This window comes from Prionailurus viverrinus, chromosome F1 (genome assembly GCF_022837055.1).
Source record: "Prionailurus viverrinus isolate Anna chromosome F1, UM_Priviv_1.0, whole genome shotgun sequence".
In the NCBI taxonomy this organism is placed as follows: Eukaryota; Metazoa; Chordata; class Mammalia; order Carnivora; family Felidae; genus Prionailurus; species Prionailurus viverrinus.
The window spans coordinates 57,800,156-57,826,330 of NC_062577.1; the positions used below are offsets into that span (position 1 = coordinate 57,800,156).

The 26,175-nt window shown below is 49.4% G+C and overlaps 1 protein-coding gene and 1 non-coding gene across 2 annotated transcripts; both read right to left on the minus strand.

The window, feature by feature from the left end:
- Positions 1–24,604, minus strand: MGST3 (microsomal glutathione S-transferase 3). Its single transcript, XM_047841620.1, has 6 exons — positions 24,484–24,604; positions 6,766–6,889; positions 4,367–4,440; positions 3,537–3,594; positions 1,149–1,221; positions 1–250 (listed from the first exon to the last, which is right to left on the minus strand). Exons 2-6 carry the CDS (start codon positions 6,880–6,882, stop codon positions 114–116), a joined length of 459 nt encoding a protein of 152 aa, XP_047697576.1. The 5' UTR covers positions 6,883–6,889; positions 24,484–24,604; the 3' UTR covers positions 1–113.
- Positions 17,914–17,999, minus strand: TRNAR-UCG (transfer RNA arginine (anticodon UCG)). Its single transcript has one exon. It is a non-coding gene; the product is annotated as a tRNA-Arg (tRNA).
- Positions 24,605–26,175: the final 1,571 nt, after the last annotated feature.

The following is a 26,175-nucleotide window of genomic DNA, read 5'->3' on the forward strand; positions in this document are numbered from 1 at the left end:
TTTAGGTATGAGGCTGATGCCAGGTAGGTTTTTATTATATTTAGAAAAAAAAAAATAACTGAAAATAAAAGTCACTCAAAATGAACGAGAGTTTTTAAACAGCCTATGATTCTTCAATGGCAGCATTTGGACCCCCCGCCCAAGCCGGTTTTAACCCAACCAAGATGCTGGAAGGCAGAACACACGGTTGTGCCCAGCAGGCCAAGGAGGGCTATGGAGCCGATGGCGCCCCGACTCCGCTTGCTGGGTTCTGTAACAGAAGAAAGGGAAGTGACTGGGGGTGTCCCCGAAAGGACAGTGCTTCCAATATCCACACGCCACCCTACCTGAGGCCTCTCGGGTTGCACCTCAACTGTCTGGTCTCACGAGGTCAACCAACCTCTGGCCGAAAGCTGTCAGGATGTCAGATACTACACGCAAAGAAACATGCCACACGACTGGGGCCCCTGGGTGGCTCGGTCGGTGAAGCCTCCGACTTCGGCTCAGGTCATGATCTCACGGTTCGTGGGTTCGAGCCCCGCGTCAGGCTCTGTGCTGACCGCTCAGAGCCTGGAGCTGCTTCAGAGTCTGTGTCTCCCTCTCTCTCTGCCCCTCCCCCACCCCCCACTTGTGCGCTCTCTCAAAAATAAATAGAAACATTTAAAAAATGTCACAAAAGTATTGTTTGGACCTTAAACGATGGGATAATAATCAGAGCAACTTTGCTCCAGGACCTTTGGGAGTGTTCCCCCTTTCAAAAGCACAGCCAAAGGAATCTTCCTCCCCCTTCTCTCTCGGGCACACTACTGACAGGGAATTAGGAGCGGGGGCTCTGGAGTCAGGCTGCCTGGGTGTGAATCTGGCTAACTAGTGGACACTGGTAAGCGCTGAGCCTCAGTTTCCCCATCTATACAACAGGATAATATCGTCTATATCCTAGAATTGCCATAAGGTTCGACACCATACACAAAGGTCTTAGAGCAGCAAGTGACAAAACGCTCAGTAAAAACAAGTTTTGTTACTCTTGAAAACTTAGCAAAAAGAAGATACCAGACCTTTCACCTAAATATCAAGTTACTTCCCCTTTTCTTAAAGCCCTGCTAAGAAGCAAACTAGAGTCGCATAAGATTTGAAATTTGTTTCCCTGGCAGACGGCCGTGCGCACTTACCTCCTGTGTAATAACCATACGCGTAGAGAACTCGTCCCACGATCCAGGCCAAGCCCAAGCCGGAAGCTACACGCTAAAATAGAAGGGCTGTGTTAGGATCAGCATTCAAGAAACAGCCACATGTTCTTTAACATCTAGGGTTTTGATGGCACAGTGTGTTAAGAAAATAGTACTTTCCCGGTTATGGGAAGATACCAAACTTCGCGTGAGAGGGATGTTATTTGTTTCGGGAACATCAGAGATTTGTGATCCCTCTACGAACCCCTCACGGACAGGGGAGAGGAGTGCCGGCCTCGATGGAAAGAGCCCCCCCCTACCCCCCCCCCCCCCGGCTTGCCCTGGGGCGCACACGTGCTGGAGCACAAGAGAGGGAGAGGCAGGCCTGGGGCTCGAAGGGTGAACCCCAAGCCCGGTCGTCTCCCATGGGGCTGTGAACAGGAGGCAGCCTGGGACCCCTGCCCCCGCATCGCTCCGTGAGGCTCCCCGCCGGGGTCGGGGGGGGTTGGAAGGGGGCTGTGCTGCGGCCGCACAGGGGCGAGGGGCTCCGCTAGAAAAGGTGGACGTGACGTGTGGTGCTGTCACCCCAGCACAGGAGGTGTTGGGAGGGGGAGGTCTTCCCCTTCCCATTACGCCTGAGAGAGTAAAGCTCCTGCAAGATGAACAGTCCTACTGGGCACCATCCTGGGGTGACCATTAGGTCAGAAGGAGTCTGGAGAAAAAGGGAGGCTGTGCGGGAACGTGCAACATCGCTCGTCACGGTCTCCAAGTGCGTCACTGGGGGCAAGGTTAGTAGCTTAGGACTTTGTTTAGTTGATTTGGGGTAAAGTTCGCGATCAGGTGCGTGAAACCACTAAAAACACAAACCCCAGGCCCGTAAGTCACCACGTGCAAGCTGGTCTCTGCCAGGTCGTGCCAGACTGTAAGGCTGCAGAGTTACCATCAACTTCGGACCCACGTACTCGTCGTCCTAGCAGTTCTCAGAGTATTTTAAAGACCGAAGCACCGGGAATGGCGTCTGGGGAAGAGGGACGGGAAAGGGGATGCAGGTGACAGCGGGTGACGCCTAGCTGGAGAGACCAACTACTCTATTTAGACTGGCTCGTCCAGTCACGTGCAAGGATTGGGGCCCCTTAGAGGCACAGGAAGAAGTGTCTTCTCTAAGACAGCAGACGTGTCTCTGAAAACAATATGAACTTCAAGGCCACGGACTACAGGTGTGCCATTCTGGGAGCTTCTAACAAAAGCACAAGGCCCTTCAGGTACTGACCAGAGGCTCACGGAAGGCTGAGGACCAGAAATGCAAAGTGTCAGTATTCTGGTCAGAATTAAGGGGAAACTAGGGGCGCCTGGGTGGCTCAGTCTGTTGAGGGTCCGACTTCAGCTCAGGTCACGATCTCACGGCTCGCGGGTTCGAGCCCCGCCTTGGGCTCTGTGCTGACAGCTCGGAGCCTGGAGCTGCTTCGGATTCTGGGTCTCCCTCCCTCTCTGCCCCTCCCCTGCTCACTTGCATGCTCTCTCTCTCTCTCTCTCTCTCTCAAAAATAAACATTAAAAAAAAAAAAAAGAATTCAGCGGAAATTGGTCCCTGAAAGGGAACCTCGTTCTGTCCAGGGCAAGACCCACTGGCACCTAATCGGGCATAGACACACCTGCTTTATTTAGGTTAAGGTGAAGTGCGGAGCGTTTCTCTGGCCGACAAGGCTCCGCTCGCCCCTGACGCCACCTGCCCTTCTCCCTGTTCACCAGACAGACCCGGTGGGCTCCTGCCTCAGGGCCTCGCCCTCGCTCTTTGTCTGGAAGGTATCTAAACACCTGCAGCACCTACTCCCTCACCTTCTTAACGTTTTGCTTGACTCTCACTTCCTTTGCTTAAATGTCACCTCCGCAAGCAGCACGATCCTCACGTGACCACCCCGCTGACAGGTGTCTCCCGTCAGCATCACCTTCTAGCCTAATCACATGCTGTACCCATTTGATTTCTGTCTGTGACCCCAACTAACAGTAAACCAGGGACCTTTGCCTGTTTTGTTCACTGTTGTAACCCCAGGGGACCAGTAAATGCTTGTGGCCAATAACAACTTCGGACACGAACCCTCCAGAATCAGACAGACCTGGGTTCAAATTCGGATTCTTCTATTCTGCAGGTAGCTTTTTGCCCCGTGACAGTTACACAGTCCCCAAGAGGTTTCTCCTCACCTGTCAAAAGTGGGGAAAATTCGCCCTACTTTAAAGATTAGCTTTGTAAGAAGCAGCTGAATGCAATTCTTTCAAATAGACGTCGGTGATGTTCAGTACGCGTTCCTTTCCTGCTGTCTCTTCCTTAAATAGCGCAGTGAACTAAATTCAAACAGATGAAACCCCCCCCCCCCCCGACCCTGGAAAAACTTACCGGGTGGTAAACACCTCCAACAGCTAGGAAAAATAAGAAAGGAGGATACACTTCCAACCTGGAATAGACAGAGAACTTTTTTAGAAGGGGCCCCCCTGACTTACGTCCTATAAAACGAAGAGCCCCTTACTAACTTGCCAAGTTAGAAACCTGAGAGTAATACTGAACATGGAGGAGAGAGAGCAGCCCCACCATCAGGATCTACCCTCTCTTCTCTGCGTGGGAGTAAGGGTAACTCAGAACACACTGGGCAAAAGCCCTGGCTCTAACACGCCCACGAGGAAGGTCTTGGAGAATTTCAGTAGATTTCCTTCCCAAGCCCACAGCTGCCCCCTCCCCAGGGCTAGGAGATTCAAGCTCATCTCTGATAGGACAGCTTCCAAATGCTCTAGATGGACGATGCGATGCAAAAGACATTTTTGAAAAGATCATCCAGAACCTCGCTATGCTAACAACTCACAATATTTAATCTGCTCACATACATATTTTTACGACTCTTTAATAGTTTTTATTTTTTTAATTTAGTTATTTTGGGGGGCGGGGGCAGAGAGAGAGAATCCCAAGCAGGGATTCTCCACACGGTCAGCCTGGAGCCCGATGCGAGGGCTCAAACTCACAAACTGTGAGATCATGACCTGAGCTGAGATCGAGAGTCGGATGCTTAACTAAACCACCCAAGCGCCCCTTTTTACGACACTTTCAGCGAGGTGCCTTACTATGATCGTTCTCACAGCTGCTACTCAGCACACAGTGGTAAAGGCCGAGGCGCTGGGCAGAAAGCACGTACTCTACAGACACCCCCCCCAGCACCCGGCAGGGCCAGCACTCACGTGTTCTGGTGGGCGCGCTGAATGCAGTTGAAAAGGTGCCCGTTTTCAGGGTCCGTGCTGTACATGGTCGGATACTGTGAAGACAAAGTCCGTGTGGATCAAGTGGTCAAGAGTAGCACTCGGTGTTGAGTTACAATCAACCCTAAAAGATAACCTATCCTCAAGCAGCTTCTATTATGCCCTTGACAGCTGATCGCTTTCTGCTTAAATATCTGCAGGGAGAAGGGTCTCAACTCCCAGAAGCAGATCCGATGCACTTCTGTTAATACCCGGTGCGAGGAATGTAGGTCTGTGCCGTAGTTGCACAAGGGACGGAGGCAGCGCGTGTTGCAAACTCCGTGCTCTTGACATGGTGCCATCACGGGTGAGTTTCCAGTACCTCACAAAGACACCACAGGGAAATAGCTCCTTCCCCAGAGTGATCCAACGCCACAAGCTTTTAAGTTTCCTTAATGGGGGAACAGTAAGTGTGTGAGAATTTTCATGGACATGTCCATTAAAAAAAAAAAACAACGAAAATCAATATATGAAAACTTTAAAAGAAGCTCTAGTCAGAGAGTCTAATTATAAGTTGCTAAACAGAAATAGACGTTTAAATGTGCTCACCAGGGACAACCTCGGTAATTATCCCTTTTAGATCATCTGGAACTACATAAAGGGAGCATTTAATAGAGCTCCTTTTTATGTCCAATGTCTGAGCTCAGGCTAACCTCCGCAACACATGCTTCTTCACTATTTGGGAAACAAAATCACCTTAAGACATCACTTTTATTTATTTTATTAAAAAAAATTTTTTTTTAATGTGTATTTATTATTGAGAAACAGAGACAGAGCATGAGCCATGGGAGGGGGAGAGAGAAGGGGAGACATAGAATCCGAAGCAGGCTCCAGGCTCTGAGCTGTCAGCACAGAGCCTGACGCGGGGCTCAAACCTACAAACCGCGAGATCATGACCTGAGCTGAAGTCAGACGCTCAACCAACTGAGCCACCCAGGCGCCCCAAGACATCACTTTTAAGGTGGCACACCAGGAAGTACTGTTGCCATTCAGCCCTCTCTAGCTTATTTTATTATTTATGTAAAAAAAAAAAAACCCAGGTATAATGGACATACCTTATATTAGTTTCAGGTGTATGATGTAACGATTCGATGTATGAATGTATTGTGAAACGATCACCATAGTAAGTCTAGTTACTGTCTGTCACCCCACAGAGTTGCAGATTTGTTTTTCTTTTGATGAGAACACTTAAGAGTCGCTTTCTTAGCGACTTTCAAACATGCGATATAGAAAAATTAATTATAGCCACCATGCTGTACATTTTAGCTTTTTTTAGGTTCCATATGTAAGTGAGATCATACAGTGTTTATCTTTCATTTATTTCACTTAGCATAATGCTCTCAACGTCCATCCATGTCACAAATGGCAAGATCTCATTCTTTTTCACGCCTGAGTGGTCCACTGTGTATATATACCACATCGTCTTTACCCACACATCCACCGATGGACACTTGGGTTACTTCTGAATCTTGGCTATTAGAGATAGTGCTGCAGTGAGCATGGGGGTGCACATATCTTTTCGAGTTCATGTTTTCACTTTCTCTGGATAACTCCCCAGAATGGAATAGCTGGATCATATGGCAGTTCTATTTTTAATTTTTTTTGCGGACCCCCCATACTGTTTTCCACAGTGGCTGAGCCAATTTACGTTCTCACCAACGGTGCGTTCCCTTTTCTCCCCGTCTTCACCAGCTGTGGTCATGTCTTGTCTTTTTGAACACAGCCATTCCAACAGGTGTGAGGGTGACAGCTCCTTGTGGTTTTGATTTGCATCTCCCTGATGATTAGTGATGATGTCGGGGTACCCTTTGATGTACCTATTGGCCATTGGTATATTTTCTTTGGACAAATGTTTGTTCAGGTCCTCTGCCCGATTTTAAATTGTGTTGCTTGGTTTTTTCGCTATGGACTTGTGTGAATTATGTATCTTGGAAATTAACCCCTTATGGGATGTATGATTTGCAAATGGTTCCTCTCATTTAGTAGGTCGCCTTTTCAGTTTGTTGGCAGTTTCCTTTCCTGCACCGAAGCTTTTTGTTTTGATGAAGTCCCCCTTGTTGAACCCTCTTTAGAAAATAACTCTTCCCGGCACCTAGCTCCAGCCAAAAGCATCCTGTTCTTGTCCCAGCACACCTGGTCTTCCAACAGGAAAGACAAAGCACAAACAAGATGGAAATTGCTCCCCAGCAGGGCCCCTCAGTTCCCCACCTTCCTCCTGCCAGAAAGGGGCAGCGTTTCCAACGGGTGTAGTTCAACTGCCACTGCTGACTGCTGGCGTCGCCCCTCTCCCTCCACAACTGAAAACAAGCTCTAGCCCCAGACAAGTCTACGTTCCCACTCACCTCCACTTTGTACTTCTTTCGGGCCTTGGAAACGTTGATGGCTAGATGAGCTACCATGATAAAGCTGGCGGCACCAGTTAGAACCACAAAACCATACTCCTTAGAGAGGACGGCCATGTTGGCTCTGTGGAAAGAAGAAGACATTAGGATACCAGCCGGCACGGTAGACCCCCACAGAGGGAGGCCTGGAGCCGTGCGCGTCATTACCTGCAAAGGTATACCTAGACCACCAAGGTGTGAGTAAACAAGATGTTCCTAAGAGGCAGATGGAGACGTTCCTGTGTATCACACAACAGAATTTACAAGTTATTCAGGTCTGGGGTGTCTGGGTGGCTCAGTCAATTAAGCGTCCGGCTCTTGATTTCAGCTCAGGCCACGATCTCACGATTCCTGAAAGTCCGGCCACCCCCCTCTGCCACGGGGCTCCGTGCTGATAGCTGGGAGCCTTCTTGGGATTCTCTCTCTCTCTCTCTCTCTCTCTCTCTCTCTCTTTCTCTCTCTCTGCCCCTCCACCCCAAGATAAATAAACAGACTTAAAAAGTATACGATCACAACATGTTCTCTTCTGATGAACGTTACATTTACGAGATGTAGCTATACCTCTGCAGTAGTCATTGCTATAGAAAGATATAGCTGCTAAAAATTATGTTTTTGAAAAAAAAGCTTAACATGGCAAAATCCTAAAGGATATATTCAACTGTAGAGAGGGGGTATGGAGGGAGGGAGGAGCAGAGGGGGAGAGAGGGGGAAGGAGGGAGACGGAAGCAGGATATGAAACAGGAAGTATACCACGATTCCAAGTTCTTTGTTGGTATGTCTGTTGGCATGGGGGACACTGTGAGGGCAGGGGGTCGGGACTCCCTTTGATCCTGGGGCACACTCTGGTATAGCAGCGGAGGCATCATAGGTAGGAGACCCAGATCTAGTGCTTTGAAAGCAGAGCATGGCTTTGGAGCCTGTCACGCTGCGAAGAGACCCAGCTCTGGGAGGCTCAGGGGAGCCCAGGCTGTTCATCGAATCCTCACTCCAAAACTAGCCTGTGACATGTTCTGCTGCCTGCAACTCCTCTTGAAATGCATCAAGAAATGACAATCTAAACCAACAGAGCTAAATGTTAACTATGGAACCCAGGTGGTGGCTATAAGGATGTTCAGTGTATAATTCTTCCAACGTTTCTGTGTATTTGGAAAATCTCCCCATGGAATGCTTGGAGAAAAAGCGAATCTCAGCATTTTCAGTGTTCTGCAGTCTTAGCTGTGTTAGCCACTGTTTTGCCCCAGAAGAAGAGAGAAGAAACAGACTGGCCGTCAAGGAGAAGAAAACTTGGCAGCTGGGAGGAAACCCTCATCATCTCAAGGTAAACTCGTGCTGCGCCCCAACCTCTCTGAGTTTTGGTCACGGGATGGAGACGGGCGAGGACAGGCAGGACACAGGGAAGAGGCAGTGCTTCCTGGGACCCTTACTGCCCACCCACCGTGCACGAGACTGTCCCAGGCAAGCAGCTCCTGTGTGTTCTGCACTCAGTTTACGACGTCCATCTCGATGACAGGCTCGCTGCAATCTCGCCTGTAAGCCCGGGAGGGGCTACCGAGCCCCCAAGGTGTTTCCAGTCACCCTGACCATACGGTGAGTTACCCCCGTGTCCAGAGAGTACCCAGAGGTGAAATCATGTGCCCAAGGTCTGAAATGGAAAGCATCAGAGCTGGGTTTCAAATTTAGATTCCAATTTGGTTCCAATGTCCCCTTTTAAGCCCATTTGCAAACTGAGAAGTGTCCCAGCACTTTCCTCAGTGTGGGATTTGGGGGCGCCTCAGTGGCTCCGTCGGTTAAGAGTCCAGCTTTAGCTCAGGTCACGATCTCGCAGTTCGTGGGTTCGAGCCCCACGTGGGGCTCGGTGCTGACAGCTCAGAGCCTGGAGCCTGCTTGGGATTCTGTCTGTGTGTGGCTCTCTCTCTGCCCCTCCCCTGCTTACATGCTATCTGTCTCGATCCCTCTCTCTCTCAAAAATAAACAAACATTAAAAAAAAAAAAAAACGTTTTGCTTAGGTCTGAAAAATGACATTTGGGGCTGAAGTCCCCAAAAGTCTGTCCCCCACCTGCCACAATCCACGGTTCTTACCAGTGTCCCCCTCCTGCTCTCTTCACGGAGCTGCTCCGGAGGGGCACCCACCCCACCTCACCCGGGTGGGGGACACACCCCCAAAAGCCGTCTGCATGAGTCAGCATAGGAAGGGCCTCCTGGCCACCATGTCCCCACCACCAGGTATGGCAGCAGCAAGCAGTCAGGCTGCCCTCCAAACTTCCCTGCTCTCATTCTCTTGTAAATTAGTTGCTTCCAAAATTCAGAGTCAGCTTGCGGAGGAAGCTTCTGTACTAATTATTAAAATAAAAACACAGGGCGAATTCCAAACGCCTCTTTGAAGATAAAAATGACCGAGCCTTCCAATCTATCTGATGTCCGTTGAGTTCAACACACTGAGGCCAAACAGGTCACTGAAAATGAAGCTGTCACTCGCTCTGTCAGAAGCCACCTGTTTAAGGACAATGAAGGAAGCACACTTGGCTTAGGTCACAGTTTGCAAGTTGAGAGGCCTGGACCGAGAACCCCATCTCCAGAGCCTTTTCACTTGGCAGAAAAGGAAATCGAGGTTCAGGTGGATGAGAAGAGAACGAAGACCAGAGCAGGTTTTGGGATTCTTCTCCGAATGCTCAGGCACAGGCAAAACAGTAGAATTTCATGGCTTAGTCACTGACCTTGGAGTTTCTGGTTTGCAAGGGCTTGGGATACAAGCGGCTGAGTGGCAGGACAGATAAGCACCTCTTGGCTGAATGTTTCTGTGGCAAAGCAAGGAACACTCAGGCGACTGCTCAAAAATTCACAATTAGGAATTAATATTTACTACTGAGGTCCTCTTGCAAAGGATACATGCAATCTGGGAGTTTAAACCTAGTAGGCTTTCACACTCTAGTGAAAGTTACCTTCCCCCCACCTTGCTACGCTGACTGTGGTATTAGGGAAAAGGGGGCAGGCAGAGCCGGGAACACAAAGTACCTCTGAAGGGCAGAGAACGTACAGGAAGGGGGACCCAGAGTCCAATGCTAGAGTGGGTGGCTCGCAAAAGACCACATGATCAGCTGTGGGACAGTAGGTGTGTCAGACGGGAGGAAAGTGCCTCCCCTCCCTGAGCCTCTCCCTGCAGGAGCCCTGGACACACCTGCAAAGGTGCAAAAGCAAAGTCCAGGAAGCCGCCTGTGGGAGGGGCCCTCCTGACACCGCCTCACGCTCCCACCGAGTGAGGACCCCCGCTTCATACAGCCTGGCAGTCAGCACTTCCAGCACCAGCTGGTGTGATCGGGGCTAGACCAGACAGCAGCCAGTTACAAGCTCCCATGCGGGGCGACTGTGTTTGTCTGGCCTCTCCACACTGGGCACAGCCTGTGACTATTGACACCTGCAGAATAAACAAAGCAAGCCGCAACTCCAGGTGGCTTTTGGGAATCATGCCTCCAACTCACATAATGCTCGTCGCCTAGCACAGAGCCAGGCATCCAGTAGGCGCTTAAGCAATTCAAGTTTCCTTTTGTTCCCCTCACAAGTATCTACTGAAACCTCTGAAGCAGAGAAAGAGGAGGTCAGAACACAGAAAAAGGCTCTGTCCCCACTGCGGTTTGAAAACAGAAATCCAGTAGGGACTGGAAAATGGGTAAGGCTTGTCCTTTAAGGACAGAATCAGCTTAATTCACTTAGGGTTCAAAAAAAAAACAACCAACCCTGATCTTTTGCTGAATCCTTCTATTCGGAGGACTCGAGGGCAGAGACGGACGTTCCCACCCCTTAAAGATTGGCCTCTGTGGGCTCAGGTGCAGGTGTGCGCACTGGTGAAGTGGAGGCAGCTCAGTTCACAGTGGCCACACCCCAGGCAGCGGCAGCCACGCCCGAGGCTGTCCCAGCCTGGAGCCAGCAGATAGCCCCAGGGCAGTGGCTTCAGTGCGAACATTCAACATTTTGTTGATTACATGCCTGCTCTGTGTCACCAGCAACCCTTCTTTTTTATTTATTTATTTATTTATTTATTAAAAAAAAATTTTTTTTTTAAATTTTTTTTCAACGTTTTTTATTTATTTTTGGGACAGAGAGAGACAGAGCATGAATGGGGGAGGGGCAGAGAGAGAGGGAAACACAGAATCAGAAACAGGCTCCAGGCTCTGAGCCATCAGCCCAGAGCCTGACGTGGGGCTCGAACTCATGGACCGCGAGATCGTGACCTGGCTGAAGTCGGACACTTAACCGACTGCACCACCCAGGCGCCCCTAAATTTTTTTTTTAACATTTATTTATTTTTGAGACAGAGAGAGACAGAGCATGAATGGGGGGAGGGCCAGAGAGAGAGGGAGACACAGAATCTGAAGCAGGCTCCAGGCTCTGAGCTGTCGGCACAGAGCCTGATGTGGGGCTCGAACTCACGGACCGTGAGATCGTGACCTGAGCAAAGTCGGACACTCAACCGACTGAGCCACCCAGGCGCCCCGAACCAGCAACCCTTGTATTGAGGCAAGAAGATGAGGTTGTCTTGGGGGTGGGAGCTCTGCCCTAGATTTGGGTCTTTGTGGCACCAGATACACGGCACATGGTGCCCAACCACCAACGCAGGTATGGGTTCCTTTGCAACCCACTTAGCTGTGTAATGGCATTTGTTAATTGTCACCCTCCAGCTGAATACATTAGAAGTTATGATATGTATAAATAGAAATTTACTTAGGTACGTATTTAAAGGTACCTAGTTTGCACTATTACACAGAGGGGGAAGTGTAAAATAGAACCATCTGGAGAGCAGCCTAACAACGGGCATGTTCTTGACATCGTTTGTGCCTTTTGATTCATGAACTCCACTGGGAACGTAGCTGGAGGTGACAATCAGAAACTCAGACAGATTTGGTTCAAAGGCATTCACCTGAACAGTATTTATAACAGCAGCGACAGAAATGGCACAATGACCAAGCAGAGAGGACTAATTAATGCACCCATAATATAGAATATTGTAGAACCATTAAAAACGGTGCACACACAAGTAAAGATGTTGAAACAGGCTTAACATACAGCATGTTACGTTAAAAAAAAAAAAAAAAAAACCTCAGAAAGTGTATACAGGAGCGCCTGGGTGGCTCAGTTGGTTATGTGTCTGATTTTCGCTCAGGTCATAATCTCAGGGTTTGTGAGTTTGAGCCCCGCATTGGGCTCTGCGCTGGCAGTATGGAGCCCCCCTGGGATTCTCTCTCTCTCTCTGTCTCAAAATAAAGGGATAAACTTAAAAAAAATTATTAAAAAGAAGTGTATGTAGTATATAATCTTAGTTTTCTCAATAACAGAAAATATCAAAATCATAAGCATAATTATTTCTAGATGCGTAAATTACAGATTTCCCTTTGTACTTTTCTATCATTTCCAAAATGAGCAGACACGTACCAAAAAAATTCTACAGAAAGTGGCCTGACAATTAGGAATTGAGAAAGCAGAGGAACAGGCAATATGTTACGAATCCCGTCATACCGTCCTATGTGACTTCTAGGCTGACCCTTGTCACTTACCTGCTCTGTGCAATGCACGGGACAGGGCTGCAGTTGTGGAGGGACACTGAACTCAACCTGATTCTCACCTTCCTAGCTGTTGTGTCCTTGGGAACATTCCTCCCTGCACTTCAGCAACCTGGGCTTCCTTCTTCCTTAGAGGGAGACAAGGGTGGTGCCCACCCACCCCTGTGGGTGTCTCCAGGAGGAAATGGGGAAGCCATTAACGCTCAGCAGGATGCCTGACACGTGGTAAACTCTCAAGAAGTGTTCCGCATCGGGTTATATCACATATGTTAATGTTAATTTTGCCCTGATTCAGTTATGAAAGGGGATGCTTAACTAAGTGGCAATATATGTTTAAGAGTTTATAATTTAGGGCTGCTGTTTTATTTTTTTTTTTATTTAAAAAAAATTTTTTTTTTCAATGTTTATTTATTTTTGGGACAGAGAGAGACAGAGCATGAACGGGGGAGGGGCCGAGAGAGAGGGAGACACAGAATCGGAAACAGGCTCCAGGTTCTGAGCCATCGGCCCAGAGCCTGATGCGGGGCTCGAACTCACGGACTGCGAGATCGTGACCTGGCTGAAGTCGGACGCTTAACCGACTGCGCCACCCAGGCGCCCCAGGGCTGCTGTTTTAAAACAGCAAACTACACTTAAAACGATATACGTTCACTTCTTGTTCTGAGCTCTTAGACAGCTGTGTTAAAATCTCGGAAAAGCAGGAGGTATTCAGGAGGAAGCAGGTTTGCAGCGCTGACCGACCATGGAAATCAGCAAACCGTAGTCATGGAAACCCTCATTGCAGCAGCGGGAGAGGCTCATCCCTGTGTGGGTGTGAGCGGGCACTCACTTATTCAAGTTTACCACTCACAGGTCCAGTGCTGGCGATGAAGAGATGAACACACCAGACTTTGGTGCCTGCCCTCATGAGGCTCATGTTCTACTGGGGGAAAAGGCAAATATAACACGTACCCAATTCCAGATTCCCCCCTTCCTAGCAGTGATCGGAAACTGGGGACGAAGGGGCTCCTGGGTGGCTCAGTCAGTTAAGCGGCTGACTTCGGCTCAGGTCATGATCAACACCGCTCGTGAGTCCGAGCCCCTTGTCCGGCTCTGTGCTGACAGCTCGGAGCCTGGAGCCTGCTTCCGATTCTGTGTCTCCCTCGCTCTCTGCCCCTCCCCCACTCGCGCTCTGTCTCTGTCTCTCTCTCAAAAATAAACATTAAAAAAAAATTAAAACAAAAAAGAAACCGGGTACAAAAATACCCTTCAAAATGAAAGTGAACGTCTTGGAGAAAGGCAGAAATAGGACAGAAGCGTTTCTGTTCTTCCCTCCCTTATGAGTGTTTCAGAGGTGTAAGCTTTCAGTTAACTGTTTCCGGAGAGTTCTGGAGATGAGTCAAAAGAGTTTTTGAAAGAATATTAACTTGAAGGCTTAAAAGAAACCAGATTTTATTTTTAATGGAACTACTTATCACTCATGTAAAAGCAGAGATCCTTTCGGAACTTTACTCCTAACAGACTGTTTTCTGATTTGTCTGTTCCTATGGGAAAATCCACAGGAGCAGAGACAGCAGGAATTCTGGAGTCAGATGGTTGTGTGTTCAGACACTGGCTCTGCGAGCTTGGGAATGTTATCTAATTTCTCTACAAAACGGAATACTAACTACGTACTTCACAGGATGGTTTGAGGAATTAACTGAAATGAACTAGGTAAGCATCTGGTATGAGCATTTAATAAACGTGGGTCCAAATACGGAGGCATCTTGTAAACACTGCTAACTGTGCATGTCTGCCCACGTAAGTAACACTTCCTAACTAAGGAGATACTGATTTTTCTACAAATCAGTTAAGGTACTCCGACTTAGAAACTAGTGCTGGGGTGCCTGGGGGGCTCAGTCGGTTAAGCGTCCGACTTCGGCTCAGGTCATGATCTCACGGTGTGTGAGTTTGAGCCCCGCGTCGGGCTCTGTGCTGACAGCTCAGAGCCTCGAGCTTGCTTTGGATTCTGTGTCTCCCTCTCTCTCTCTCTGCTGCCCCCCACTCATGCTCTGCCTCTCTCTCTCTGTCTCTCTCTCTCTCTCTCTCTCTCTCAGAAATAAAAATAAACCTTAAAAAAAATTAAAAAAAAATTAGTTCTGAGACCATTTGAAATAGATTCGAATTTGGCAAAAGGCTGTTCTCTGTAGATTCCCAGTGTGGACAGCATAATGTGTCTAAGAACACTTAATTCACTTAGTCACAACATGGAAAGCACTCACTATATGCCAGCACTGCAGAAGTGTGGGGGACACAGCAGTGGACAAGATGGGGTCCCCCTCTCCTGTAAGGAACCGACATTCTAAGGAGGACAGAAGACTGACCGGAAACATGCCAAGGGGTCAATAAATATTTGAGACATTTAAACTTACACAATCTCATATGTCAATTATATCTCAGTTAAGACCAGGAAGACCTCCTTGCTCGGGCACCATTTGCAGTGACGCAGGAATGAGGAAGAAACACCAACAGGACATTTCGGGGGGGGGGGGGGCAGGGAGAATATTCAAATCAGAGAAAGCAGCCAGTGGGCGCCTGGATGGCTCAGTCCGTTAAGTGTCCGACTTTGGCTCAGGTCATGATCTCAAGGTTCGTGAGTTGGAGCCCCGCAACAGGCTCTCTGCTGTCAGCACAGAGCCCGCTTCGGATCCTCTGTCCCCACCCCGCCCCCCCACCGCTCCTCCCTACTTGCGCACTCTCTCTCAAAAATAAATATTAAAAAACTAAATAAATTTATTAACAAAAAGAAAAAGCGGCAAGTGCAAAGGCCCTAGATGAGGGAAAGCCCGGCACACTGGTGGGCCAGGAAGGCAGCCGGTGTGGCCGGGCCCCAGGAGCTGATGGGAGTGGTAGGAGATGGGGTTAGAGAGGACAGACAGGTCTGGATTATGAGATGGACTCTACGAGCAGAGTTAACAGCCATCACCTGCTGGCTCTCCCTCCAGGGACTAAGCTGAGAGGCAGAGAGGAGGAAAGGTGTGAGGGAGCCTGTTATGTGTTAACAGAGGAAGTGTCACCTCCCAAATGCTCTTGGCTTTGGTGAGTGGGACCCCTTGACAGCCAGGTTTTTGTTTTTGTTTTTTAAGTTTACTTATTTATTTTGAGAATGAAAGAGAGTGTGAGTGGGCAAGGGGCAGACAGAGAGGGAGAGAAAATTCCAGCGCAGAATTCCCGTGCTGTCAGCGCAGAGCCCGACATGGGGCTCGATCTCACGAATCGTGACATCATGACCTGAGCCGAGGTCCAGTCAGACACTCAGCTGAGCCCCTCAGGCGCCCCGACAGCCAGGTTTCAGGGCAATGGTAGAAAGTGGATGCCCATGTGTCGAGGGTTAAGAAGCAGTCTGTGAGGCAATACATCTCCGGCAGCCCTGCTCCTAAATTTGTTCCCGCTGCCCGATCCTGGTCCAGTGTTAAGTACTCCCCCTTCCTCCATGACACCTGCACTCCTGACCGACCCGCATGGGCTGCAGGCTTGCCTTTGAATGTTTGCACATTTGTTGCGCGCTCATCAGTGAGCTATTATAACATGTACCTTGCATACTGATCAATGAAAATAGTACACATTTCCAAATATGCTCCTTGAGGACACAGAATCTGTCTCCTGCTGACGTCTTCTATAGTTACTTCCATGAAGACGGAAACTCGATACAGTGCTGTCTTATGTTCTAGGTCAGTGGTTCTCAAACTTTAGCAGCATCAACGTCACCTGAAGCATTTGTTAAAACACGCCCCACCCGCAGGTGGGGTCTCAGATCCCGCGGGGCTTAATGGGGCCTGGGGATCTACATTTCCAACAAGTCCCTAGAGATCATGCTGGTCAGGGACCACATTTTATGAACCACTGTTCTAGGCAAAGATACAGTTTTCGGGAGGTGTTGATTTTATCCAATCCTAAAACCACTGGTAGAGTTCTGTCTTGGCGGTCCTATCTTGGCGGTCCACATTCTACCAACATCCTCGGAGGCTCGTGAGGGGCCCCCTTCTCTACAGCATCCTTAAGAACCCGACGGGCTGATGAGACCAGAGGATGTTCACAATCACACACGGAGGATGTGCCTGTCAGGAGACTGCTTTCTTCTTTCAGCTTGAACAGAGGGCTCAGACCAAATCAACACAGGTAGGGAAGACAGCTCACTCAGTCTCTTCTGAGACTTCTCTTGTGAGCCTAACCTGGGACAGCTCGTAGATTCCCAGATCTCTCTTTCATGGTCATGATCGCTTGCCAGGCCAGATTTTCCCACCAGGCAAACGAGTCAGAGTTGAACACTCTTCATCTTTCGAGAGTGGTGGTCATTATGGTCCAGGATGAGCTCTTCAGATGATCGCTTCCAATGTCACGGGTCAAGCGTCCCGCAAATTCTAAATAATCGGCAACATGACTTCAGATGAAAGGCCTATTTAAGGATCCAGTGGGACCTCCATCTAACTCCCCATGGAATTCTTCATCCCATATGGCCGAAATAGCAAAACGGGGAATAATATGATCACTGCATCCTGAACGTCTACTTTAAGACCTACTGCTTCTCCTCTGTCAGGCCCATAATAGAGTTAACATAAATTAACAATGTCCGTAATGATCCTACGTGGTCGTTACTGTCATCATCCCCGTTTTACAGATGGGGAGACTGAGGCAAAGAAGAGTTCAGCAACTTGTCCAAGGTCCCATAGCCAGTGAGTACGGAGCTGAGGTCTGAACATAAGCAGACGGACAGCGAGGTCTAGCTCTTTGCTACTACATCCCTCTGCTGGGTTTGCTCCTTACCAAGGAGTTCGATTGCTCTCTCCCCCAGCCAGGGAGCAATGAGGAGGGTCACTTCTGCAGAACTCCCGCTCAGGGGCAGGACTGGAGCTGCACTGCAGGAGCAGAGCTGGGGAACAGAGCCAGGGCACGAGAGCCCAGGAGAAGGGAGAGGTAGATCCACGATCTTTGTCATACTTAACAGACAGGATGGTGTTAGCTGCGAAGACAGTTTTACTTCTTCCCTTTCCATTATGGAAGCCTTTTTCTTTCTTTTGCTTGCTTGCTCTAATTAGTGGCTTTTTTTTTTTTTTTAAGTTTATTTATTTACTTTAAGAGAGAGAAAGCAAACTGAGAGGGGTGGAGAGAGGGGAGAGAGAGAGAGAATCCCAGGCAGGCCCCACACTGCCAGCATGGGGCTCGAACCCATGAACCGTGCGATCATGACCTGAGCCCAAATCCTGAGTCAGACACAACCGACTGAGCCACCCAGACGCCCCGGAACCAGGACAGTGTTGAACAGAAGTGACATCTTTATCTTGATCCCTGTCTTAGAGGGGGAAGCATTCCAGCCCTTCATCATTAAATATGTTAGCTGTGAGTTTTCCATAGATGCCCTTTTTGAGAATACTGCAGAAACCTAATTATTTCTAGAATATATTAAAAAAAATTTTAATGTTTATTTATTTTTGAGAGAGAGAGAGAGAGAGAGTGAGTGTGTATGAGCAGGGGAGGAGCACAGGGAGACGGGAGACACGGAATCCAAAGCAGGCTCCAGGCTCTGAGCTGTCAGTGCAGAGCCCGAACGTGGGGCTCGAACCCACGAACCGTGAGATCACGACCTGAGCCGAAGTCAGACACTCAACCGACTGAGCCACCCAGGCGTCCCTAGAATATATATATATTTTTAAAACAGCAACACTTGTATTTGTAGCTATTTTAATCTATCAGAGTATTTAATAGGTGAACATGGTTTTTTGAGGACATATCAAGGAGAGGAAAGAAAACTGGGAACAGTATTTTAAGCAGGTGGGGTACGGGCCATGAGGCAGCAGAAAAGCCCAGGGGGAGATTGGAGAACAAGGGTGCCCAGCGCCCTGGTAACTGGTGGGGCCACGGGACAGTGGGGGGCAGGAGCAGAGGCAGCACTGGGGCAACAACGATCAGTGCAGCCAGTGAGCGGGCACCCAGGCGACTTTAAGAAAGCCACAAGGCACCCCTGCAAAGGCTCCCCTGGGAAGGGGATCAAGCTTGGGTTTAGAGGAGAAGACGCGCTCCATGCTAGTGCCTGAGTTAAGCAACACGGATTTTCATTAGGACATCTGCCCGAGGTGGTCCCTTGAGGAACTTCCCAACAGACTCGCTGGAAACCTCACCACCCCAGTGCTTACACGCGGTTCGACCTTCCTTCCAGTCCCTGCTGCCGCCACCCTTCCTGCCTTATCTCACTGGGGCAGGGGTTCCTCCAGTTACAAGGATTACCCAGAACACGTCCTGAACCACATTCATCAGAAGGCTCCTGGGGTAGAGCTCTCTTTCACTACTTACTCAAGTCCCTCTGGGCGGCCAGCGAAAATCCCCCAGGGCGCAATCAACACGGTACAAATGGGGCAAAAGGCAGGCTTTACAGACTTGGGAACCTGCCTCAAATTATTGCTTCTGAGCCATGAAGTTACATTAACTTATCTTTGCTTAAATTAAAAAAAGATGTTTTTTAATGTTTATTTATTTTTTAGAGAGGGAGAGATAGAGCTTGAGCGGGGGAGGGGGAAAACACAGAATCTGAAGTAGGCTGTAGGCTCTGTCAGCACAGAGCCCGACTTGGGGCTCGAACTCACAAACCATGAGATCGTGACCTGTGCCAAAGTCGGAGGCTTAACTAATTGAACCACCCTTAATTGCAGCTCTTAATTTTTTTTTTTTATTTTAGAGAGAGAGAGAGAGAGAGTGAGTGTAAGAAGGGAGAGGGGCACAGGGAGGGAGGGAGAGGGGGAGGAGGAGGGGGGGAAAGAGAGAGAGAGAGAGAGAGAGAGAGAGAATCTGGACGTGGAGCCTGACATGGGGCTCCGTCCGACAACTCTGGGATCATGACCTGAGCTGAAATCAAGAGTCGGACACTCAACCGAGCCACACGATCTTTAGCTAAATGAAATTAATTAGATTAAAAAAAGTTTTTTTTTAATGTTTATTTATTTATGAGAGAGAGAGAGAGAGACTGAGAGAGAAAGAGAGAGAGCAGCGTGGAGTGAGAATCCCAAGTAGGCTCCCTGTTGTCAGCCCAGAGCCCGATGCGGAGCTCGATCTCCCGAACCGTGAGATCATGACCTGAGCCGAAATCAAGAGCCGGACGCTTAACCAACTGGGCCACCCACGTGCCCCTAACTGTCTTTTTTAAGGGAGAAAGGATTTCACCTTTCAGCTTTCTCTTTGCCCTCAAACGAGCAGATAAAAGCCAGCCTGGACCATGGTAACCCCTACTTCCATTCGCAAGACCCTTCTCCTCAAATTGTACTGTAACTTCTCAGTGGTGTTCTTTTTTCTACACGCACGAATGGGATGAAGATAAAGCACTCCCAGACTGACTTGGAGCTGTTCCCCAGCCTTTCCTTACAATTCTCATTTGGCTCCCTGTGCTATTAATCCAATCTTCCTTACATATGGCCCCCTATCTAATGTGGCAAAGGGCACCATTTTCACAAGACTAACCCCAAAGACGGTGACTTTAAGGGCTGGTCTGATCGTCCCAAATGGACTTCCGTAAGTCCCCGATGCCGGAAGGTGGTTCAGAAACCTCTGAGGCTGCGCTGGGTGTCTGCTTAGCCTGCTTCAAGCTCCCCCGGGTAGCTGCCCGGCCTCCCCTCTGCCTCTAGGTGTTTCTACAAATGAACGGTTCTCCAAATCATCTCAGGCAGGGCAGCTGACCCCTCCTGAACCCATATAAAGCTCAAGAACCCGGAGGGAAACAACACAAAAGGCATCTCCTGTTTCCACGATGGGAGAGAAAAGAGTCACAGGATTTCTTTTCGTCCATCCTACACTTTCAAAGTGCCAGTTCTGGACGCTTCTACGTTAAACAGATGATAAGGTCTGCGGGAGTGTTTAAGTTTCACAAGATGGCTAGATTTTTTTTTTTTTAAGTGCATGGACGTTTAAGAGAAGGAATAATAACCCAGGTGAGGAAAAATACTGCCCACGGCTGCATTGCACATTTGGTAGATAGGTCTCCGAGGGCTAAACGTGAAGTTAGCTGAACGGGCATACCATTACGTATCGAGCACTCGGTCATTAACTCAGTGAGGGGAACAGCAGAGGCAGGTCAGAGTGGTACTTCCCCAGCATCTCATGTTCTTCGATTCCTCGTCAATGTTCCTGGGTGGACATTTGGAAAGTGGAAGCTAGCTATCAGTGAGCAGGGTAGAAGATCTGTGCCCTTTAAGAGATAAATGTGTTATAATCCAAATGTATTCAGCTTTATAGTTAAACGGCCACTGTCGGTGCTGAAAATAATTAATACCTAACTGCGCCGACCGGGAGTGGGGGAGGGCGGGATCAGCGTGATGGCCAAGTTCCCGGGAAGAGTTCTGTGTGGGGCGAGTCTGCACGGACACAAATAAACCCCAGTAAGGCCAAGTGGGCTAATTATCCACTGTCTTCTCTGGAGTCTGACTTCTGTACAAAAAGACACTAAAGACACATGACTGAATGGAACTGAATCTCCCCTGGAAGAAAAAACTGTTACTTCAGCTCCTCAGGAATCTAAGAAGAGTAGACTGTAACAAGACAGGGCAAATTCTAGGTAAGCCTGCTGGTGTGATGGCAAACCTTCTCAGATTCTTGACACAAAAGGCTCTATGGGGCGAGCGTTCCTTGATGTGTCGGCACCTCACCCAGAAGCCCTGGGTCATGCCGGCCCATCTGGAGCAGAGCCCCCTGGGAGACGTCATCCCAGCGACAGGCTGCGGGACATTTCCCATGGTCTGAAGGCACCGACTTCAGAGGACAAGGGAAAGAATGAGGAGAAGCCATGGGACACACAAGAAAATAAAAATCTCGTAGCAACTCATTGTGGAGCTGATTTGATTAAAGTCAATGTAGGACAAACCATTTCACCTAAATGGAACGCTTGCCTTAAGCCCACACCTACCACCTTCTTCAGTATTGCTTTGGAATGATTCCTTCCCTGAATTATCCCCCACTACATACTGACAATGCGTGAGGTGCGCAGGGCTACGAGGGCGATCGAGACTCAGAGAGAAGGTCTTGACCTTCTAGAAGACACAGTGAATGGATGGAGACCCCATAGAAAGGACCATGAAGCAGGAGGGTAACAGATTGAGAGCAAGGCTCTGAGGACATAAACTGTGACGTACGAGAGAGAACACAGGGAAGGAAAACAGCAAGTACACAACAGACAGGAAGGGGAAGCTGAGCATCAGAGAGGTTAAGTAATCTTGCCCAAGGTCACACAGCCATCGCAGAGGAAGCCTGACCTCATACACAGCCAGACAGCCTGGCTCCTGAGTCTGTGCTCTCAACCCTTGCCTATACTGCCTCTTAATGAGAATGGAGAGCAAGTTTGACCGCACCTGATCTCTTTTACAATTTTTCTATCTCCCCCAAACTGTCTCCGGAGCATAAAATATATTCATAGGAATAGAGAGCTAATAATTAACTCCAAGTCTTTGACTGATTAAAGCCTCAGAACTTTCTAATTGGAAGGAAAAAAAAAAAAAACTTGGAAAAGATCCAAAAAGTTACTTGTTTTTAAATTTCTTTTAATGAATGCAGGCACTGCCGGATGACAAGAGGAGAGATTACAGGAAGGGAAAACTTCCTCCGCTTTCAGGTGCACAGGTTTGCAAAGGAGCAAATCAACAGCGATTGGCACTTTTCATATCATGATTTCTACGTAACCTGTGCCTTAACTGGCATTACATAGGAACTGAATGGAGGTCATGGGGAAACTAAGCCCTGACTTCCACAAGAGGAAAACAAAAATCTCGAATGAGTCACCGTGACACCAGTTGGATTTTCCATCACAAAAAAACTGGGCAGACTGTAGTTAATTCCTAGCAGCTGCTGGGCCCTTGCTAGGGTACCAGACGTTCTGGATGAAGGAACCCACCTGGGCTGCTGGCTCCTGCCTCAGACGGGAGTCTAACTCTTTGTACCTAACAGTACTTAGAATGAAGCTTGTGCCCAAACCATCCACGTTGCTCCGGCTGGAGAAGTAAAATACCACTTATCAAAAAAAGAGTGAGCTAAGGCACCGACGTATTAGAACCCGAGTTCCAGTTAATGAACAGCTCAGCTCTGGAAAGAGCTCAGAGGGTAAACGGGGACTTAAAATCCCAAATGCAGAAATCCCTTAAAGGTATTTGCAAATGTTATTTGGAAGGTCATGTAATTTTCCCGTCTCCTCGTTGCTGTTTTTCTCTTCACCAAGACGGATAGGTAGGTAGACGCTGCAAGAGACAGTGAGGGAAGGCATTCTCCTTCCACAGTAGTATCCTAGCCTTACTGCTGAACTCTTCTCTTTCAGGAGGATGGTATACTCATAAGTAGTATTAATGAATTCGGCTGCGTAACTGTAGCAATATGGAGATTCTTTTAAACATTGCTTAAAAATGGTTCGTGGTCGATTGTGGTTCACAGCGGTATTCTGTATACAGATTCAGAATATTTAAATATAAATATAGGGAACAATATGTTTAAATACAGCTACCTGTGCATGCAGTAGGCGCTAACTGCATTTTGACAGCTTGGTCATCCACTTCATTCCAGATTGTTCCAGGGGCTTTTCAGCATGTCTCTGGATAATGGGGTAAAGCCCTTTCTTTCATGGATGTTCAGTCCCTTTGCTGTCCTCCAGGTTAGGAAATTCCCTTTCATGACTGTGTCTCTTCAGGACTCTAGGCCAGCAGGAGGAAATCTAAATTAGGGGGAAGACTGCCGTTCTCCAATTTTGTTCCCTCATCTAAAGCAGCCCCTGGCGTGCACTTTCTATAGCTGGCCACAGTATCCCTCTAGCAGATCTGTTTTATATATAGTAACATCGGTTCAGGGAAAAAAAAAAATTGCTCGACAATGTTCTATTTCTGTAACACTGTGTCACTTTGGAAGCTTAACAGAACGTCCTCCCAGGGGTAAAAGTACTTCTTTGGATTCCAGGTGTTAGTTTTAGTTAATTTAGTTACATTGAACTGCGGTGAGAATAAACATTCTTGAATCCCTGACTAGGATACTGTGCTCTTAATTACTGAATTCATTAAACTAAAACAGCCTTGGAACTCTGACCAGTAACCTTGGGTGAAACTGCAGGCTCCCGGTGATCTACAGATTTCCCAAGAGAAGCCCTCGCTGCAGCTCCCACGCACAGAGGAAATCTCAAACCTGCGGCATTCCCACACGACCACGCCTAGGACCACAGCACCCGCAAAGAGCCATACGTCTGCACAGCAGTTGTGTCCTTCCCTCCAGGACTCCTTTTCTCCAGTCGAGGGATTAAAGCCCCAACTCCTTTCCTACATACCCTCTGGTCTCAGCTTTTCCTTTACCTCCTGTCCCCACACCCACTTGTCTCCTAAGCTACAAAGTAGCTTGTAAACTCGTGGCCCGAAAAGAGGGATAGCACAAGCCACAACTTCGGGGAATGACTCACTAGTGAATTCTCCAGCCCCCTTTACACCGCCCTGTAGCTGCCCCACCGCAGAGGCTCTGGGGCTCCCTGCAGTGACACAGATAAGGAGGAAAATGCTCTGAAACCCAGTGCAGAACCGTCCATAAAGAGTCCTCTTCCCCTGCGGAGTCTCCTGCTCTCAGGCAGCGGTAGGAAATGACCCACTTAAGGGTTCCAGTACTAATGGCCAAACGTTTCGATGAGGCAGAGCGAAAACAAACTCAATTCCCTGCGAGGCTCTCCCCGAGGGTTCCTAGCAATACATCCGCAGCAGGCGCAGGGCTCCCGGGGCACTTGTTACCGATCGGGCCTGCACCGCCCACCGCCCCTGCAGTGTCCTGTCCGCCCAACCTCTGCACCAGAGGGGCACTTGGCAAGGTCAGGTGGGCTATGGGAGGCAGAAACAAGGAGCGCCGGGTCTGCACAGCCCCGGGAGAGGAGGAGAGGAAAGGAAGGAACTGAAGGGCTGACCTTGAGAATCTCCCTGCCTGACAGCGAGGTGGGCCCCATTTCGACGCTCCAAACCTATTCCACCAGGGGGGAGGATGCAGGGATGGTGGAAGGCAAGGGGAATGGAAAGGTAGACAGAGGTGTACAGACCAGAAGGGGGAAAAGGAGGGCGTCCCTAGTCAGCTCGGGATGGCAGAGGGGGCCGGCGCTCCTCGCTGTCCGTTGGTGTCGGCACTCACCTGGATCACCTTCGCTCGGCTGGTGCAGACCTGGTGCAGACCGCAGCTTTGCAGCGAAGTGAAAGCGCCGCGCCCTTGGCCACTGGCAAGGAGGGGCGTGGCCGGGACCAGGCCCCGCCCCCCGCCAGAGCCCCCGCGAAACCACGCCCCCAGGGCGGGGCATCCGGCGCACCTTCTGAGTGTGGGCTCCCAGCCCCAGTTCAGTGCTTAGGCCGCGGAGACTGAATTTTCTGTCTCCTCACGCCTGTCCACGCATTTACCCCACCTACTCCCCAAGCCGTTTATTAGTCCCCTTCCGCAAATGGCTCCGTGGCCGCGTTCCCAAACTGTCCCGGCCAGTGTACACTCTTCGGATTGGGGTTGCAGAACAGTAGCACGTGAATAATTTGTCCCCAGCAGAGCCACCGTAGCTTGCTTCTAGGCGCGTGCGCGGCCTGTGCGGCGAGTACGCGGCGAGTGGTAGCGCCCCCGCGCCGGGGTCCCGAGGTGGGTTGGCGGTGCCCGGCCACAGTTCTGGGACGCGGCAGGCGCTCAGTTGCTACACTCGCCGATGAGAGGATTTAGGGATGTCGGGGCCTGTACGTTTCCCTCGCTAATAAGTATTGCTGTAGTCAACTTTGCGGAGGGCGGAACGGAGCCCAGCCCGCGTGGCGGCCGCATCCGCCCTCGCCCGCGGCTCCCGCCAGCCGGCTCGCCTGGGCCCGCCTGGCGGGTCCGCCTCTGGGAGCGACATCGCACCGCCTCGGGGACCCACAGCCCTTCGGGAGTGTGCACGGGCCCCTGTTACGCTCTCGTGCGCAGCCCTGGAGCGGGCTCGAGGCGGTGAGACCCCGACAGGCCTGCAGGCGGGGTTGGCCCAAAGGGGTAGAACTTGCTTCTGAGTGCTGTGAACTCAGCCGTAAGAGCCAACCCCACGAGGCACCAGGGTCTCCAGTTCTCGCGTGTTTTAAGTGCGTCCCTCTCCCCTTTCCTCTAGATGCCCCACATATCACCAATGGCCACCACCTCTGCGTCTCCCCTTTAGGAGAGTGTGCTTGGGAGCCGAAGGATTCCAAGCCAAGGTATGGAAAGGCTGGAATCTAGGTTGTTTTTTTTTTTTCCTTTCTTTGTTTTTCCTTTTTATTGTGTCGTCATGTCCTTAGAGCTCGAAGTCTTCTGAGGGCTCCTAAAATCTTCATTGGTGTTTCACCGATTTCCATTCTCATGCTTTCAACGTCTTAGGTACAAGAAGACCTTATGTTTTAAAAGTTTCTGGCATGTTGGGTGTAAAGGGCTTGTTTTGGTTGAACTTTGAAAAGAAGAAAGTCGGAAAGCAGTGGTGGGTTAGTAAGGGAAAATTTCCCCCCTTGCTGGTATAGACTGTGTTTTTCCCAATTTCTGTATTGAAACCTAGTCCCTAGAGTGAGTGTTTGGAGATAGAACCTTTGGGAGGTGATTAGGCCATGAGGGTGGGGTCCTGGTGAATGGGATTAGCGCCTTCATAGAAGACCCTAGAGAGCTCCCTTGGCCCTTCTGCTGTATGTGAGGACAGAGCAGACCTCACATATGAGAGAGTGAAGTCTGTGAACCAGGAAGCAGGCTTTCATCAGACACTCAATCTGTTGGCACCTTAATCTTGACCTTCTCTGCCTGGAGAACTTAGAAAAATAAGTTTTTCATGTAAGCCATCCAGCCTATGGTATTTTTGTTACA

Excerpts from the sequence above, each read along its gene's own strand:
- MGST3 (XM_047841620.1), bottom strand. The coding sequence starts at position 6,882 with ATGGCCGTCCTCTCTAAGGAGTATGGTTTTGTGGTTCTAACTGGTGCC. Across the intron at positions 3,595-4,366 it reads CAGCGCGCCCACCAGAACAC|GTTGGAAGTGTATCCTCCTT; the intron begins GTGAGTGCTGGC and ends TGTCTATTCCAG. Across the intron at positions 1,222-3,536 it reads TTGGAGGTGTTTACCACCCG|CGTGTAGCTTCCGGCTTGGG; the intron begins GTAAGTTTTTCC and ends CTTCTATTTTAG.